Source organism: Carettochelys insculpta, chromosome 1, assembly GCF_033958435.1.
Source record: "Carettochelys insculpta isolate YL-2023 chromosome 1, ASM3395843v1, whole genome shotgun sequence".
NCBI lineage: Eukaryota > Metazoa > Chordata > Testudines > Carettochelyidae > Carettochelys > Carettochelys insculpta.
Genome location: NC_134137.1, coordinates 131,048,962 through 131,066,028, shown reverse-complemented (window position 1 = coordinate 131,066,028; position 17,067 = coordinate 131,048,962). Strand labels below are relative to the sequence as shown.

The window sequence follows — 17,067 nt, the reverse complement described above, 5'->3', positions numbered from 1 at the left end:
ATATTATAAATTAATGGAACTACAGAGTGTGCCCTCCAAGAGCATAAAACTTTAAAGGTGAAAAAATAGTTAAATGAACCTGCATTGTGGTAATACACATTGGGTTCATGGGCATGGGAAAAAAAAAAGAAAAGAGCCCATGAACCCAAGAGGGTTTCTTTTTTTGGCAGTGTATGTGTCAGCAAATTGAACAGTCATTAATGATGTCAACAGCCCCTGAAAGGTTCAGTGTATGAGTCACGTTAAGGAGAAAAAGAGCAAGGATGCTACTGAAATGCCAACAAAACTGTTTGTTTATGTGCAATAACTTAGCTGATAAAAGTGTTGATAGTTATTCTAACAGATCTTTTCAAATAAAAGAGTTGGACAACTACCAGAAGAGTGACACCAGAACTAAGCACTACATATGCTGGACATCTTTGAAAGATTTCTTTGCCAATTGTTGTAAAACCAAAAAACTACATACAGACCAAATCCAAGAATGCCAGCAAAGAAACCTGTCTTAAATGAATTGAATTTCAGCACGTATCTTTTGATAAATTACTTTCTCAGATGTTGGTATGCATATGTATGTCCTCAAAACTGTTTTCTGAAAGAGACATGAAACTTGAAGTTGTGCCACCAAACCAGATATAAGCAAACACTATCAACAACATCTGTACTAGAAGTCTGCTAGGCCATTTTAATGATGTGTACTGCCACTTTAGGAAGCTTAGGATAGGGACCTGGTGTCCTGAAAAAAAGAAATGCTGAAAGAAAATAATACTCTTTTCTACCCTAAAAATTACACCCCGAAAAAGAGGAAGCTAATAAAATCAAAAAGAAGAGCAATGTTGCTTATCTTAAGAAGGAAAGAGTTCCAGAGACTTCCTGAAGTTCACCAGGGATTTGGCTGTTGCTGTTGATTCTTATGTGACAAGTGCTCACACTGTAGTGCTGAGTGCCAATATAAAACTCCAAGATAGATAACACAGTCATCGCATATTCACACCCTGGTTGAATATGACTGTCATCACTATCCACATTTTATCTGATATCAGAAAACTCTCTGTTCTCCAGCCTCGCTGCTAATATCCTTGCTAGGTGAGAGCAAACCTACCAAAACCAGTTAACACTGTATCCATCAGACTGCCTTCCCAACCCTTTCTCTCCAATTGCCCTCACAATTGTGGACCATGTAAAACAAGAAGTATCAATATTGCCTAAGGAATACCACATTAACCTATCCCGCTGAAGTCTTATCTCTTTTAAACCAGAAAATGTATAGGCTTTCAGAAACTTAAGGTTTTCAGAAAAAATAATGTCTCAGGATATCAAGGTTTTTCAAGTATAATCACTCTGTTGTTTCAACCTTCTTTCTTCTTGTCTGCTTCTATGCTTCCTTCATCACTGTTATTACAATTAATTCATATTATTAGTTATTGCTGTGATGGTACGTTGGACTTGAGTCTGTCTTGATCCGGGAGGAGGAAAATATCATCCCTTCCCAACTCTTGACAACATTTTGAGAACTGTGTATTATTTCCAAGTATAATCAGATATTTTGTACCTACGTTTATTTAGAAACATTTGCTTAATACAGGTTGAACCTCTCAAATCCAGAACTCTCTCATCCAGGAGCATTTGTAATCAGACATGATTTTAGTTAGCCAAATGACCATTTATCATGGATTGGATGTGGCCAAGTTTCCCATGATCCCATGAAGTTTGTTTATAGCTAGTAGTCCAGGCTTTCAGTGTTCTGTGCTGTTATTTAGTGGTAATTTATTCTTAAAGGTCTTCTAAAAGCCCAGTAAGAAGTGGAAGTGTTGGTAATGTGCTAGATACTATTGACGTCCCGTGGTTGGGCAAATTCTCTCATTCAGCAGCAGTCAGGTCCTGATGGTACTGGCCAAAAGAGGTTCAACCTGTTATAATATTTTTCACATTATTTACCTGTTTCTGTTTATTGCTAGTTTGAAGTCCTACTTCTGTTCATGACATATTTGGTTGCTGTGGAGGTTATCATGATGTCAAAATATTTGAGGAGCAGATGAGTACTTAATGAGAAAACATCTTACTGTTATGCAGTTGTTCTTGGTGCTTTTTAAACTGGGAATTAAAAAGTAGATAGTATGTAAAGAGATTTGTTACTAAACAGAAAGCTTTTCAGAGTTTCCCATGAGACATCAGCAGTTCTTTAAATATTGGTTCTTAAGCTTTTGTACAATAAGTGCTGAAGAAATAATTCTATTCTCTAAGGCTATTTAATTGCTATTATTTTTCATTCATTAGTTTTTCTCTTTATTTTTAACTAGGTGACCCTAGAGGCAAACACCAAAAAAAAATCCAAAGCAAAACTCAGAATTACCTTAATTTGTATGCCATAGATGGGCTGAGGACATTATGTATTGCCAAAAGAGTAAGTATGTGTAGGCTTTTAGTTTGCTTATAAAGAGAGTATTGACAAATCTTTTTGCTGTTGTTCATTAGCAAGAACATTTATTAGGTGATTTTTTTGTTTTGTTTTGTTTTGTTTTACGAGCAATGCATGAATGTTTATGCATATTTTGGATGTACTTTTACCATCTCTTTTTAAATAGGTTCTAAGCAAAGAAGAATATGCTAGTTGGTTAAAAAGTCATTTAGAAGCAGAATCTTCTATTGAAAACCGCGAAGAGCTACTGTTTCAATCTGCACTTCGTATAGAGACAAATCTGCATCTACTTGGTAACTACGTGCGAGATAGACATGAAATGAAAACATTTAAAAATTTCAAAGCTCAATTTTAAAACTGCTCTATGTTTTAAATGATTTCTTTGCCGACAGAAATTGCAAGAGTGTTTCTTGCATCATCACAAAAGACTGGAATAATAATTAATACAGACACATCGTGTTTGCCTTGCTTAGGTAACTGTTTGATCCCTGATGCAACAGCTGTTAACCCGATGGAGTAATAACGGGGAGGAACCTAAGCCATTATTTTAAATGAGATTAGCTGACCTAAGTAAAAAAAAAAAAAAAAAAGTAGGATTTGGCTTAATCTTTCTGCAGATTTTTGTTACAGTGGTGGTGCATCTTGAAAGTACCTGAGATTTTTCTCATCCCTCCAGGGTACTGAACGCTAAAACAAAATGATGTGCATAAGCACTATATTTATGGTTTAATGGTCTGGGGGTAACCACAGCTCTGGGAGGCAGGAATTCCTTTACTCTTGGTCTCTCTGCTTGACTTGTGTTGCCTCGGGCAAGTCACTTAGGGTGGGATTTTCAAAAGTACTCTGCATCAGCCTCACTGATTGCACTAAATTCAGTAGTGAAACTTCCTGTGATTTCAGTCGGATCAGAGTTAGGATGACATACTGTGTACTGTGAAAGATCTAAGTTGCAAACTTCTTATGATGCTTATCCTGCATATACTTATTCTGGCAGACTACAGGTTTCATGCTGCAAGAACCTGGTATAGAGGCAGTGTGCTGGCAGCTGCATAAATGCCTTTTTGTTCCCCTCCTAGGCTCACAGAGTCTGCAGCCCTGCAGCTCAGTCAAGCAGCTGGGGCTTATTAGGACTCAACCTGCAACAGGGACGAATCTGCCAGTTAAGGCCTCCTGGCTCCCTAAAATGGTTTACTCCAGGCAGAAGGGGGAAGGATCTGAGAGACAGACAAGGAAGAGAGGGTGGAGGTTCAGAAGAGCAAGGTGGAGCAGCGAGGTACCAGGGAAAGCTGCTAGAGGGAAGTGGTGGGGAGCAGTGGCCCATGGAAAAGGCTGCTGTGTTTGGGGCAGGGGTAAAGCCCCATCAGCTGCCCGGGATCAGAGCTCAGAGGTGGAAGGGCCTGGGCTCCCCCACTCATTTTCCCTGGAAAGCTGCCCTACTGGAAGGACCAGAGCATCCAAAGCAGCTGAAGGGGGCTTGCTCTCCCTCCCCCTTCTCTGCCTACCCCCCTACCCCCTTGGAACTTGCCTGTGATGAGAATGGCTCAGTAAGTGGGAACTAGGGTGACCATATCTCCCTGTCCCAAACACAGGACAGGGAAATATCGGGGGGGGGGAGGGAGGGATGGCTCCTTCCAGCTGCACAAAGCCCCAGGGAGCTGGCGCCACCCCACCCCCCTAGCCCCGGGGAGACCCAGTGAAGTGGCAGCCATGGGCATTCCTGCCCCGCCTCCAGCCCCTGAGGGCTTAAATACAGGACAATTCAACCCTTTTATAAAATAAGTAGAGAGGCCTTTTTGGCATCCCAAATATGGGACCGTCCTGCCCCGTACGGGATGGTTAGTCACCCTGGCAGAGACACTTGCCTTTGGAAGGCCGCAGGGCAGCGAAAGGGTCACCGTGAATCTCTGAGGCACATTAGAATCTGCCAGGAAGTGCAGGACCCTGAGGGGGGCTGACAAGGGACTTGTCACATTATATAAAGCATATGTTTTACTTGAGTGACTTCATTGAGACAACCCTCATGTAAGGTGACTGAGGTGAGGGCTGTATAGCCTAGTGGTCAGATTTGGTGTCAGGCAATGATGGTTAGAACAGGCCCCAGCAAAGCTTAAATTCTCATAGAGTATTTCCTAGAGTCCTGGGTTTGACAATGTGTCCTGGTGCTCTGCTCTGGGCAGCTCTCACTGAGTTTAAGCCCTGGAAATCAGAAACCAAGGACTAGGATCAGGGCCTGGCCCAATAATCAGAAGTCAGACCCACAGGTCAAGCCAGAGGTCAGGAATTAGAGCAAGCAGACAAGGAGGGGTTCAGGACCAGGACAGAACAGAGGCAAGGCTGGGTACAGGACGGGAGCAGCAGGAACAAGTTAACACTGGGATGGGCACAGCAGTAGATATGATCACTGAGCATCCAGCAAGCTGCTAGTGCTGCTGGCTTAAGAGTGGTCCACTGGCCCCTCCAGGTAATCAGGCAGTGTGGCCAATGGGATGCCTACTACAAGCCAGCTGTACTTTTGAATCTGCCCGGAGATTAGCTCTGCTGTGGGCCCTGATTCCTGAGACCAGCTGCACTTGCATGTTTGATGGGTCAGTGCCTGCATGCTCCAGAGAAAGGAAATACCAGTACTTATTCCCTACGGATCTCAAGATGAAGTTAAAATCTGTAAATGTGGCAGACAGTACAAGTGCTAAGTATTTCTCTTTATTTGCTTTACTGCGAGTGACATATTGGTTGCTTATAAATACTTGTTGTTTCTTTGGGTAATTAGTTTCCTTTTTTGGCAAAGATAACTGGAACAGGGCTAATGTTTTTAATCATTTCAAACAAATTTGAGTCTGGGCCACTTCTGTTGACTCTGAGTCCACATTCAGATCTTAGTAATCAATTAAAACATAGTTAACCACAGCTGGATAGATACAAATAGATTGCAGGCGGAAATAAACAATCTGTTCTCCCAGTTACCCCCAATAACCTCCCCCTGTGGTGGAAGAGAATTTGAGTCTAATCCTGTGCTGGTGCACTAGGCCAAGCACAGCAGAATGCACAATGAAGCTGGGAGAGGTGCTGCTTTCTTCTTGCAGCTGTGCTGAGGCAGTAGTAGTCCTTGTAATGGCAGGGACTGCTCCAGGCTAGCACCTCTATTGAACTAGTCCCCCAAGAGCACTCAGAGGCAATGAGACCCCAGCTCTAGGCACTGAACTAGCAGACTCACTGTACCCTGTGAACAGGTGTTGCAGAAGCAAACCACCCCCACCTCACAGAGGCACTGCACCTAAATGAGGCACACATCACCTGATTTTCCTCTATCTTACCTTGGTGTGAATTAATTAAGTTTATGTAAACCCAGAGGCACTGAGACCACTGATCAGGGAGAGGGAAGTCTCTGCTTGACAGCCCCGGCTGAGAACCAGCTGGCTTTTAGCTCATGTGGTAGAGCACAGGGCTTTAACCTCTACGGTCACAGGCCCATTCCCTCCTGCAAACAACACCGCCTCTGTCAGCCTTACACTCAGATGCAGTCAACGGGGAATTATATTGGTACAAAATGGTACAAGGGCATACAAAAGTCAATGGAAAGACCCTTATTGATTTAATAGGCACTGAACTAGGCTCAAAACATTGGCTCGGGCCCTGGCTGGGTTCTATGGCTTCCTATCACTTACGCTTTGGCCTACAACATTAAGTCACAGCTGAACTCAGTGCTTATTTTCTGCGTTTTAACTTGTGTGGTAGGTGACCAGACTCTATGATGGATACATGTGGACTTGTAGTGTATTGCTATTGTTATGCCTTTGTGTATATAAATAGCTGGAAAAAATTTACTTTGTTTTCCTGGCTGTTCTGATAAGTTTCATTTCTATATCCTCCACTAATCAAGACTTGTACTTCCTCACAGTAGAATATTTATGAAATTTGGTGAAATAATAAATTATCTGTGGTGACATGTAACTTAGTTCCAAGCTACTTTTGCTATGACATTTAAAAGTCTTGTCTCCCTCACTCGGTGTTTTAAAGCAGAAGACGTTTTCCGACTCTACTATAAACCATACTGCAGCCAACATACCTTTGGACACTAACAAGGGACATTTTACTGTAGATGTCACAATGCAGCCTGCTCAGAGTTACTAGTTACGGCATAAACCTATAGGGACAAAATCAGGATGCTAAAGCACAAAATTATTTACACCCATCCGGGGCATAAAAGGCAACCCGAAGATGTTCTATAAATGCAAGAAAAGCAAGAAAAAAAAAAGGGGGGAAAGCATAGGTCTGCTTCTTAGCAGAGAAGAAAAGGTAAGAATGGAAGACATCAGAGGAGATATTTAGTGCCTATTTTGCTTCCATCTTCACTGAAATGGTAAATTGTGACCATATGCTTATCAAAATATGCATGAACAGCCAGGAGGATGGAATGAAAAATAGGGAAAGAATGGATTAAAACCATTCAGATATTCAAAACAGCAGGGTCTTACAAAGATACCCTGAGATAATTAAGGAACTAGGTAAAGCAATCTCATAACCATTAGCAATAATCTTTCCAAATTCATAGAGGGCAGATGAGGTCGCAGATGTCAGGAGAAAGGTAAACATAGCACCTGTGTTTTAAATAGGGGAACAAAGAGAACGTAGGTCACTATAGACTGCTCAAACTAATTTAAATTCCTGGAAAGAGATAAAATTATTAAATAGTTTGTAACTACCCAGAGGGTAATGGGGTTATTTGGAATGGCAAATAGAAATTTCTCAAGAACATATCACGCCAAACTAACCTAATTACCTTTTTTGACAGGCCTACTGGCCTAGTGGATGGGGGAAGAGAGTAAACATGATATATCTTCAATTTAGTAAGGTTTTTGCACGGTCCCACGTGACAATCTCATAACCAAACCAGGAAGATATAGTCTAGATTAAATTCCAGTAAAGTGGATGCAAAACTGGCTGAATGATTGCACTTAGGCTGGGTATATGCTAGCAAGTTATTTCGGAAAATCTGGCCCTTTTTCAAAAGAGCACACGGAGAGTCTACACACAAAATGTACTTTTCTGATTCGAAATCAAATGAACGTGATTCTTCTTCCAGAAGCCCTCTTCCACTCCTGGATAGGAAGTGTGCCTTCTTTCAAAAACTTCTTTAGAAAAAATAAAACTATGTGTAGACACTCCACAGGCCCTTTTTTCAAAATAGCAGCCCTGATGGTGCCAGATTTTTTGATCCCTGGCCCTTCTTTTGAAAGAGCGGGGCTTGTGTGGACACTCCCTGTCAAAAGAGCAGATTGATCTTTCAAACCACTTTTTGTGTGTGGACTCTCTTTTGAAAAAGAGTTTTTTCAGAAGAGACCTTCCTGAAGAACTTCTTTCAACAGATCACTGTAGTGTCGACATAGCCCCTGAGTAGTTATTAATGATTCATCGTCAAATTGAAAGAAAACATATAGTGAGTCCTACATGGGTCTGTGCTGGGCCCAGTGCTATTCAATATTTTCATTAATGACTTGGCTAATGTAGTGGAGAGTCTACTTATAAAATTAGTGGATGACATCACAGTGGATGGGGTTGATAGTGCTTTTGAAGATAGGACTAGAATTCCAAACATCCTTGATACACATGGAGAATTGGTCTGAAAGCAACAAGATGAAATTCAGTAAAAACAAGTGGAAAATACTATACTTTTGGAAAATGAAATGCAGAACTACAAAATGGGGATTAACTGGCTGGCCAGTAGTGCACCAGACGAGAATCAAGGGGTTATAGTGGATCACAACAAGAATAGTTGTCAACTGTATGATGTGGTTGTAAGAAGGCAAATATAATTTTGGGAAGTATTAATTGGAGTGTCATAAGTAACCGGATGTAACTGTTGCTCTCTACTCAGCACTATAAAAAACAAACTAGTGAGGCCTTGGTTGAAGTGTGTCTCTTGTTCTGAGGTCCACACTTTAGGAAAGATATGGACAAATTGGAGAAAATTCACAGAAGAGCAAAAAAATAATGTTTAGAAAACAATATGTCGTCTTGAAAAAAAAATTCTAAGGGTGGACCTGATAAATCTTCAAATATGTTAAGGGCCATTAGAAAAGTGAGCAAATGTTCTCTTTTTCCACTGAAGGTAACATAGGAACAATAGGCTTAGTCTGGTCCTGCCTCAGTGTAGGGACTGGGCTCGATAATGTCTGGAAGCTCCGCCCAGTCCCATAATTCTGTGATTCTATTATTTATCCTCTACCACATTTCGTTTAGCTCCAGTGTCGTACTGCAACAGACAGAAGCAGCAGTGAAGCAAGGAGAGGCCAAATCCAGGCTTCCTCTTCTGTTACCATTCATCCAGCCAGTAGTTGATGAAACCGCTCTTGAAGATCCCCCTAAAGGGCACAAGACCTTGTGACCTTTCTAGCTATTTGGCTTGAGGGAAGCAGAACAAGAGTACCTGGGGTGCAGCTAGCTCCTAGGAGCAACAGCATCTTCCCTAGCAACAGTCAGAAGAAGTAATGGAGGCAACGGAGCAGGAAGAGGCCCAGCAGGAACATGATGGAGGGGCCCCATATCTTCTAAGCCTGTTGGTACCAGTGATGTCAGCAGATTGCTTTTTTAGGATGATAACTGTTGACTGGTTATTGACCCCCAACTGGGTCCTTCCTCTCTTCTCACAGTCCTTTCAAAAAAGTGGTCATCATTAGTGATCATGGTGGTCAGAATTTCATTTATGTTTGTGCAGTTAAATGAGTTCTCTGCCAGTGAATGTGACCAGTGTTGTTTCCAAAACCACATTTTAAGATGAGCCCAAGAGGTAACAGTTGAATTCACCAAGTATTTGATTTATTTGCTTTATTCTTGCTTTCAGGTGCAACGGGAATTGAAGACCGTTTACAGGATGGTGTCCCAGAAACCATTGCAAACTTACGGAAAGCTGGGCTGCAAATTTGGGTTCTCACTGGAGACAAGCAAGAAACAGCGATTAATATAGCTTATGCATGCAAACTACTAGATCATGATGAGGAAATCATCACCTTGAATGCTGAATCATTGGTAAACAGATCTTTGTCAGATGGTTAAATGTTATGTGAAAGTCCAAAGGTGAACTACTTTTGCTTTGATTTTGGCAGCTGCTGTTGGAAGGTTGATTGTTTTTTTCTTCTTACTGTTCAGTCTATAATTCAGGGGTGGGATTTATACAGTGGTGCAGGGCCCATGGCTGAGCAGAACCCAGAGCCAGTGTCAAAACCCCCAAGTATTAGCAGGCCTGGCAGCCAGGAGCGTAGGCAGCAGGGGTGCAGGGCCAGGACCTTTGGCAGCAGGGGAGGGTGGCCAGGTCACCCAAAATCTAGGAGCACTGCAATATCCCAGCATTCCTACTTCCCATATGTATGGATGTGTATGAGGATATTTATTTACATTCCCAGATTGCAGTGCCTTATATCATGATACAACTTGAAGCTATACATAGCTAGCACCAATACACATGAGCATATGTCACAGCATAATATGAATTCCTTTCTTTGGTGTACATTTTAATGTAGGATATACCAGGGCTTCTCAACCTTTTTCTTTCTGAGCCTGCTCCCTGCAACATGCTATAAAAGCTCAGTGGTCCACCTGTGCCACAAGAACTGCTTTTCTACATACACAAGCCAGAGCCAGTATTGGCAGGTAGCAAGCATGGCAGTTGCCTGAGGACCCACCTCACAGGCGGGCCCACACTACTAAATTGCTTAGGCTTTGGCTACAACCCTAGATGGCCAGTGTTGGGGGGCCTCCCCCAGCCTACACCTCCCTATGATGGGCTTTGGCTTTCTGCCCTGGGGCCCAGAAAGTTTAATGCTGATCCTGCTTGGCTGCCCCACTGAAACCTGTTTGCTGCCTCCCAGTCCCTGGGTTGAGAGACAATGGGCCATACCGTAGGGGCATGGCAGGACATGGTATTCACTTATTCCTGATTGACACCCACTGCAAATTCTAAAGGAATCTGTCGTGTATTTTAAAGGGGAAAACAATGAGCAGACTCTTGAGAATCATTATTTTAAACCCAATGGACTGTAACACTAGATAATTCAGTAGTTCATACTCTGCTCCATCAGCCTTTTCATTTGATAGTTAGGCAAATGTTTGAATTTCAGTGCTCATAATCATGATGGACTAATCACCAGAGCTGATGTCAGGCATTGCTCAGTTTGTCTTAAAAACGTAATAGCAAGGCAAGAGGTTTGCTGGTATGGTCAAACAGGTGAGGAACCGGGTTGATAACACCAAAGGTAATTGAACGTAGTCACCAAATCAACTTTCAAATCCAGAACTGGAGCTAGACTAGCACTATCCAACTACCAGTTCCTCTCTACAGGAAAGGAAAGATAAGGTATGTTCCATTCTCAAATGTATTGAATTAGCTGGTAAATCGATTTCCTCTGATCTTCTTTACCTCTGATAACTTCACAAATAATTTGCTGCCAGACTAGTAGCACTTATCTCAAGTGTTCAAGTGTTAGTAATGTGTTCTGTTAATTAAATTTGGTTAAGATATAGATTTTAAAATAAGTTAAATAACCTTAAATTGGCATATACCTTATTAATGATTTGATGAATAGACATTCTGTGATCTTCATCACCACAGTTAGCTTAGCTCTGATTCCCATCCTCTCCCAGGCCAATTCTGCTGCTCTGAAAAGAACCTGGAAGAAATTACTTTAAAAGAGAGTGCTTCAGGTTAAAAAGGAAGCAGAATTGTTTGAAGTCCTTTTTTAATCCATTGCTGACAGTATCTTCTGCAACAAAAATTAAGTGGCTTTCATTGGAGTAAAGAAAGGGGAAAGAATAAAAGAAATAAACATTGTCAAAGAGGAATCAATATTGCAGATTCTATAAAGTTCCCTACTTCTAAATTTGTAACAGGCACCATAAGTTGATTTACATCATCCCACAGCAGCAACTTCTACTCAAACTTATTTATTTTTGTATTTCAGGAGACAAGTGCTGCTTTGCTGGACCAGTGTCTGCGGTATATAGAGTCTAAGTTTTCAAACAACACAACAGACAAGGCTGCTGAAAACTTGATGGTTGGATTTGAACCTCTCTCTCCACCTGCATCTTCAGTGCATTTCAGCTTGGGCTTAGTGATTGATGGAAAGACTCTGGCTTATGCTCTAGATAAAACACTAGAAGATAAATTTCTTTCGCTAGCCAGGAGATGTCGCTCAGTCCTGTGTTGTCGCTCTACCCCACTGCAAAAAAGCATGGTAGTAAAACTAGTCAGAGATAAACTCAAAGCAATGACATTGGCAATAGGCAAGTATCTCCATGTAAATTAGCTTGTATTTACTTGGGAATTTCCCTTTTCTTCTGAACGCTTCCAATGCCTAAAAGGTTCAGTTTTGGTTTGAAAGAGCTTCTGTGAGCTTCAGATCATTTATTCCAAACAAAAATAGAGTTTCTAAGATGGCATCTGGGATTACTTCCTGCAGAAGTTGGCTGAATGGAGCTGGCCACCTCCACAATGGTGCTTTAATATAGCAACATTTTGTAAAGAATTGAGTGAGCTGACACTATCAACCAGGATTTTACAGTGCAAATCAGGACAAATCTGTGTTGAATCATTTCAGCTAATCACAATTAAACCCCAGACCCTCCAATTTTTGATCATGAGTAGGTGACAGTGCTGAACATCAGTTGCCAAGGACTACAGAGATTGCCAGGCTGTGATCAGCATCATGTCAGCTAACACAGTTCTTCACAACCATTTTCCATTGTGTGGTTGAGAGTGGGGACTCTTGGTCACCCAGTTCAGAATCCTGCCGCCACCCACGAGGTTACACCACACTTGAAATGGAGAAAGTTCTGCTTATTCCTCAGCCGACCCTCCTTTCCCCATTCTGAGCACATTGTAACAGAATTTGTCCCAGGGTGAGCAAAAATTTTTGGTGGGGGACCACTCCAAGCATTTGATATGTAGTCAAGGGCTCCACTGTTCCATGGTATTAATGGAGGAGGTGCAGGGTGTGGGGTGGAGGTTGGGTGCTGAAGGGAGCTCGGGGTAGGGGGACTGGAGTGCAGGAGGATGTGCAGGGTACGGGAGGGGGTAGGGGCTCAGGAGAGGAGTCTGTCCTGGAGGAAGGGTGTAGAAGGGGGTGCAGGGCCTGAGAGGTGTGCGCAACCTTGGGTCGGGATGCAGGAAGGGGAACAGAGGGATGCCAAAGGCCAGAAGATGTCTACCTAGGTGGCTCCCAGCCAGCAGCCCCGTGGGAACTCAGGCAGGCTCCCTGCATTCCATGACCCCGCACACGGCTCAAAGTGGCCAGCTGCAGGGGCCATATGCTCTGTGTGCCTCTCTGTGGGTGCGGCGGGGGGATACTTTTCACTCTGCCTGCTCCACAAGTGTGGCCCAGGTAGCTCCCATTGGCCAATTCCCAGTCAATGGAACCTGCAAGATTATCCTGGGGACAGGGATGCATGGCATGCAGAGTACAATGTCCCCTCAGCTGGCCACTTTGAGGGGAATTTGGAGGCATGGAAGGCAGAGATCCTGCCTGAGGCTCCCACTGGACTCAGGTCCAGTGGCAGGACAGATCCAGTGGTTTGTGGGCAGCATTCAGCCCATGGGCTATATTTTGCCCACTCCTGGTTTATTCCTCTATGCTCAGTGTCATGCCCAATGTTAGGGTCCCTTAATGCTTCCAGTCAGTTGATTTGCCGCGGGAATGTTTTCAGGAGTTTATTTCCCTCTTGCACATGGATTGCTTAGTATGCATGGAACAAAGAGATGACTTCTGTATTCTAGGTTCCGTTAAAGAGATCCACTCATACAGGTGTACTCTGTTTAGATTTCCTTGGCAAGATATAGCAAAAACCTAGACAGATAAAGGTGAAGGGCTTGGTGGTCCCTTGTAAAGCTTTGAAACTGTCATTCCATGAATGACAGGTGTTTCAAACTAGACCCCGTGCTCTCTTTTCTCACTGATGTTCACACTCACTTATTTTTCCTTTTTCTGCCATTAATAATCTCTGCTTTAATAATACAAACAATGTAGCATCTTATTGTTCCTAGGTGACGGAGCTAATGATGTCAGTATGATCCAAGTGGCAGACGTGGGTGTGGGGATCTCTGGTCCAGAGGGTATGCAGGTAACATGGTTTATTAATTTATTGAAAAGCATCCCCAGGAAAATGTTGGACTGAATGTTTTTTTTTTTTCATATGTCTGCTTGCATCTTGCCTCCCAGTCAGCTGGCAGAAGTTATCTCTTGACTGACAGCAAAAGTAAGTGAGCAAGTTGCAAGCTGCCCTGAGGTGTACCAGTTGGGCTTTGTAAAAATAATTTATGTTTGAGTTCAAGCATATGTTACTTCTCCAGTCTCTGGTGAGTTTAAACATTTTACATCCACCTCATAAAACTCAAATTACAAGAGGTATTGCAGCACATTTAATTTTTAAAGGAATCAGTTATTCATTTTAAAATAGCCTCAGCTATGTACTCTTTCTATAATAAATAAAGATTACATTTACTTCCTCCTCCTTTCATTTTCCTCTTGTCTCTTTTATTTTTCATTGCTCCTGTACTGGTCCTATAAAATTACCATGCAGTGTGGCTGGACAAATCTATTTACCTCATGCAGATAAGATAGGTGGCACTGAAAAGTACAACCCTTAGAAGGCTGCATATGCCGCTCATTCTCCAAGCCATCCTATTCAGGGAATACACCAGTTCTTCTCTCCCTTCAGGTACATGTAGTTCGGATATGGGTCTTGCTCTTCAGCCCTTGGAATGTGAGTAGCCACAAGAGTTAGGGGAGTGCTAGTTTGGAAGGAGAGGAAAGCCCATCTTCCTTTTCCCCTGATAGTTAGGAGCATTGAGAACTAGGAGTACCTCCTGAACTCTGTCTTTGGTAGGTGACCTCCACCTCCACACTGCAGCTATGGGAACTCTGACTTGGCAGAAGGACACCCCTCATTCCAATCACTATGGAAAACGATGGAGTAAAAGAAATCTCCAGCGCAATGGGTGCCACCTTCTTGGTCAATCTCCTCTTAGATACAATCCACGGAGCCAGATTTGTGTCATGCAGGCCACATAAAAAACTTTTTCCTGTTTGGCTCTCAGTCAGCCTGGGAAGACGCTGCTCCTGCTGAGGTTTTTGGAGATTCACTCAGTATGTGTGGTGTCTCTGGCCGTCATTCCCAACAACCTGGTGGCTTTATATGGCCAAGCAGTTGGGCAGTAAAAGAAGAAAGCTTGAGCTAAGCCCGAAATAGGGGTTTTTTGTTTGTTTGTTTGTTTTCATAACAGGGAATCAGAAGTAAGGAATTACCTCAGCAGATGCTGAGCCTGGGTGCCTCACAGAGCTTTTGTAGGCTGTACAAGCATAGGAGGGCATATGGGCTGACCAGAGCCTAACAAGCATAGAATCCCAAAAGGGCTGATTACAAGGCCCCATTCAAAAATCTACTGAAGGCAGTGGGAGTCTTTCCAATGACTTCATTGTGCTTTGAATCGGCTCCTAGCATCTCTGCATGAATTCAAACCGCTGATTTCTCTTAAACATCATTTTAGTTCTGAGCTATCATACTCCACACCTCTCGCTCTCTGCATCTCCTTTTTCTTCCTTCCAATTCCACTTTTCCATTGATCTTGTAATTCTGAGACATCTGGTCTTTCAGTGTCCCTAGCCATTTCTGTGCATTCTGATCTGAAAGCTTGTCATTTGGCTTGTTATTCCTTTAGACCACCTGGATTATTTCCCCTTTTATATTTATTTGTTAATGAATGTTCACACATAGTGGGAAGGTTTATGGATCCCCTGCCTTTGATCCCAAGGTTCTGTAGGGAATTGTGCATGCCTTTGTACAATAAACAGCTGTCAAAATGGTATACATGCAGGTACTTCAAAGGAGTCAAGCATCTGGATCTCTCAGGCTGCAAACTGACTGATTTATTTTTCTTTCACACCCTGTGGAAGGAACAGCAAGGTGTTTGAATCATGCTTTCCTATGAAAAAATAGGGTGGGTGGGTGAAGAATTAAAATGTCAAATCCAAGTTGATCTTTTCAGATAAAATAAACAAGCAAGTGTAATTGAATAAAACTGTCTTTCCATTTCTCTCTCCATATCAAAAAGAGACTTTTAAAAACTTTTAGAATGTGTTATGAAGTAGTTTAAGGGGAAACATAAAATGAAGAACAATAAACAATTTTACCTCATCATTCCATAAGAGAATGAAAAAAATGGGTAGAGGAGCAGGAAACTGATGCTAGCATCCTTATGAATGAATGAATAAGAAACTAAACAAATTGTAAAATTAAAAAAGCAGTACAACTGCAGGTGGAATCTGTGGCCAACTGAATGACCTGTGGAGATCTAAAGCAATTGATATGCTGCTTATAATGAGGTCCTAAATCTTGAGCATACTTAAACCTGAATTTTAGCTAATTTAAAATAACTACAGTATAGCAAGAGATCCTGGTGATTCATACCATAAACATGATTTGGCAAGTTCTAATATTTCAGGTGAGCCCCTTCTGTAATGATTTCTCACATTTTAGAGAACTTGCATATAGTTAAACAAATTTCCTTCCAATACTGAGAGCTCAGAGGACCGTGAATTGGACTACCTTTGCAAGTCAAGATAATGATCATTAATTAAAATCAGTTATTTGGCCTTTTTGCCTTTTCAACTCCTTTTACGCCTTTAATCAGGATATAGCATATTATTATTTATCTCACTCTCCTCATGTAAATCCCACCTGAAAATTCCTTTCTTCTGCACAAAATAGTAGGTTTCTTTTTATTTCTTGAAAAGAGAAAAGCTTACAACCGACATCTTTGAGCATCTGTGCACACAGCTATAGTCCTCAATCCGTCTCACCCCTCTTCCTCCCTACCCTTTAGCACTTATTTCATCATCTCTAGTATTGTAGATTGCAACCTTTTAGAAAAAAGCATGCTGTTATTTTGCGTGTTTTCTGAAACACCTGCTTTACTTTTGGCCACTATAAAATTACAACGGTTTGTGAGGGCATTGAGGACATAATAGGCCAGATTGTTCCTTCACTTACACCCGGCGAGGACTAATCCAACTGCATTGGTTTTTAATGGAGTTACTCTTTCTTTACATTCATAGCTGTTTGCAGGACACTCAAGTCTGTCTGTGTCTTAGGTAACACAACTCAGTAATGATTTCAACTCTTCTTTCATTGAAGGCAGTGATGGCGAGTGACTTTGCAGTCCCAAGGTTCCGGCATTTAGAGAAGCTCTTGCTTGTTCACGGGCACTGGTGCTACTCCCGGCTTGCCAATATGGTGCTGTATTTCTTCTACAAAAATGCAGTAAGTGTTTGACGTGACAGTTTTGTGGCTCTGCATGTGGCCACAGTGAGCATGAGGTCAGCCTTCAAATGGTTTATAAATAAGCTGCAAAGAAGCTTGCAGAGTTGAAAGACAGCTGGCTTCCATTCACAGGAATCACAGGCCCTGCTCTGTGACAGTGGCAGCGTACTGTAGAATATGCAGATTAAGTTACATGAATAAGAAGAGCTGCTTAACAAAAGTTTCCTTACAGAGCAGCACCTTTTGCAAAAATCTGTCCTTTAATAACAAGTCCACCCTGTGCTGTTCTGAAGTAGTTGTAGATGTTTGTTCTTTTTCTTACTCCTGTTTTATATTATTTTATGCAA

At 42.1% G+C, this 17,067-nt stretch overlaps 1 protein-coding gene across 1 annotated transcript in view; it reads left to right on the top strand.

The window, feature by feature from the left end:
• ATP10A (ATPase phospholipid transporting 10A (putative)) overlaps positions 1–17,067 on the top strand; it is a 147,676-nt gene that overhangs the window by 117,877 nt on the left and 12,732 nt on the right. Inside the window, exons 11-16 of the mRNA XM_074992005.1 lie at positions 2,298–2,401; positions 2,583–2,709; positions 9,255–9,439; positions 11,368–11,689; positions 13,446–13,522; positions 16,595–16,720. Coding sequence (XP_074848106.1) covers positions 2,298–2,401; positions 2,583–2,709; positions 9,255–9,439; positions 11,368–11,689; positions 13,446–13,522; positions 16,595–16,720 — 941 coding nt within the window. The remainder of the gene's footprint in view (positions 1–2,297; positions 2,402–2,582; positions 2,710–9,254; positions 9,440–11,367; positions 11,690–13,445; positions 13,523–16,594; positions 16,721–17,067) is intronic.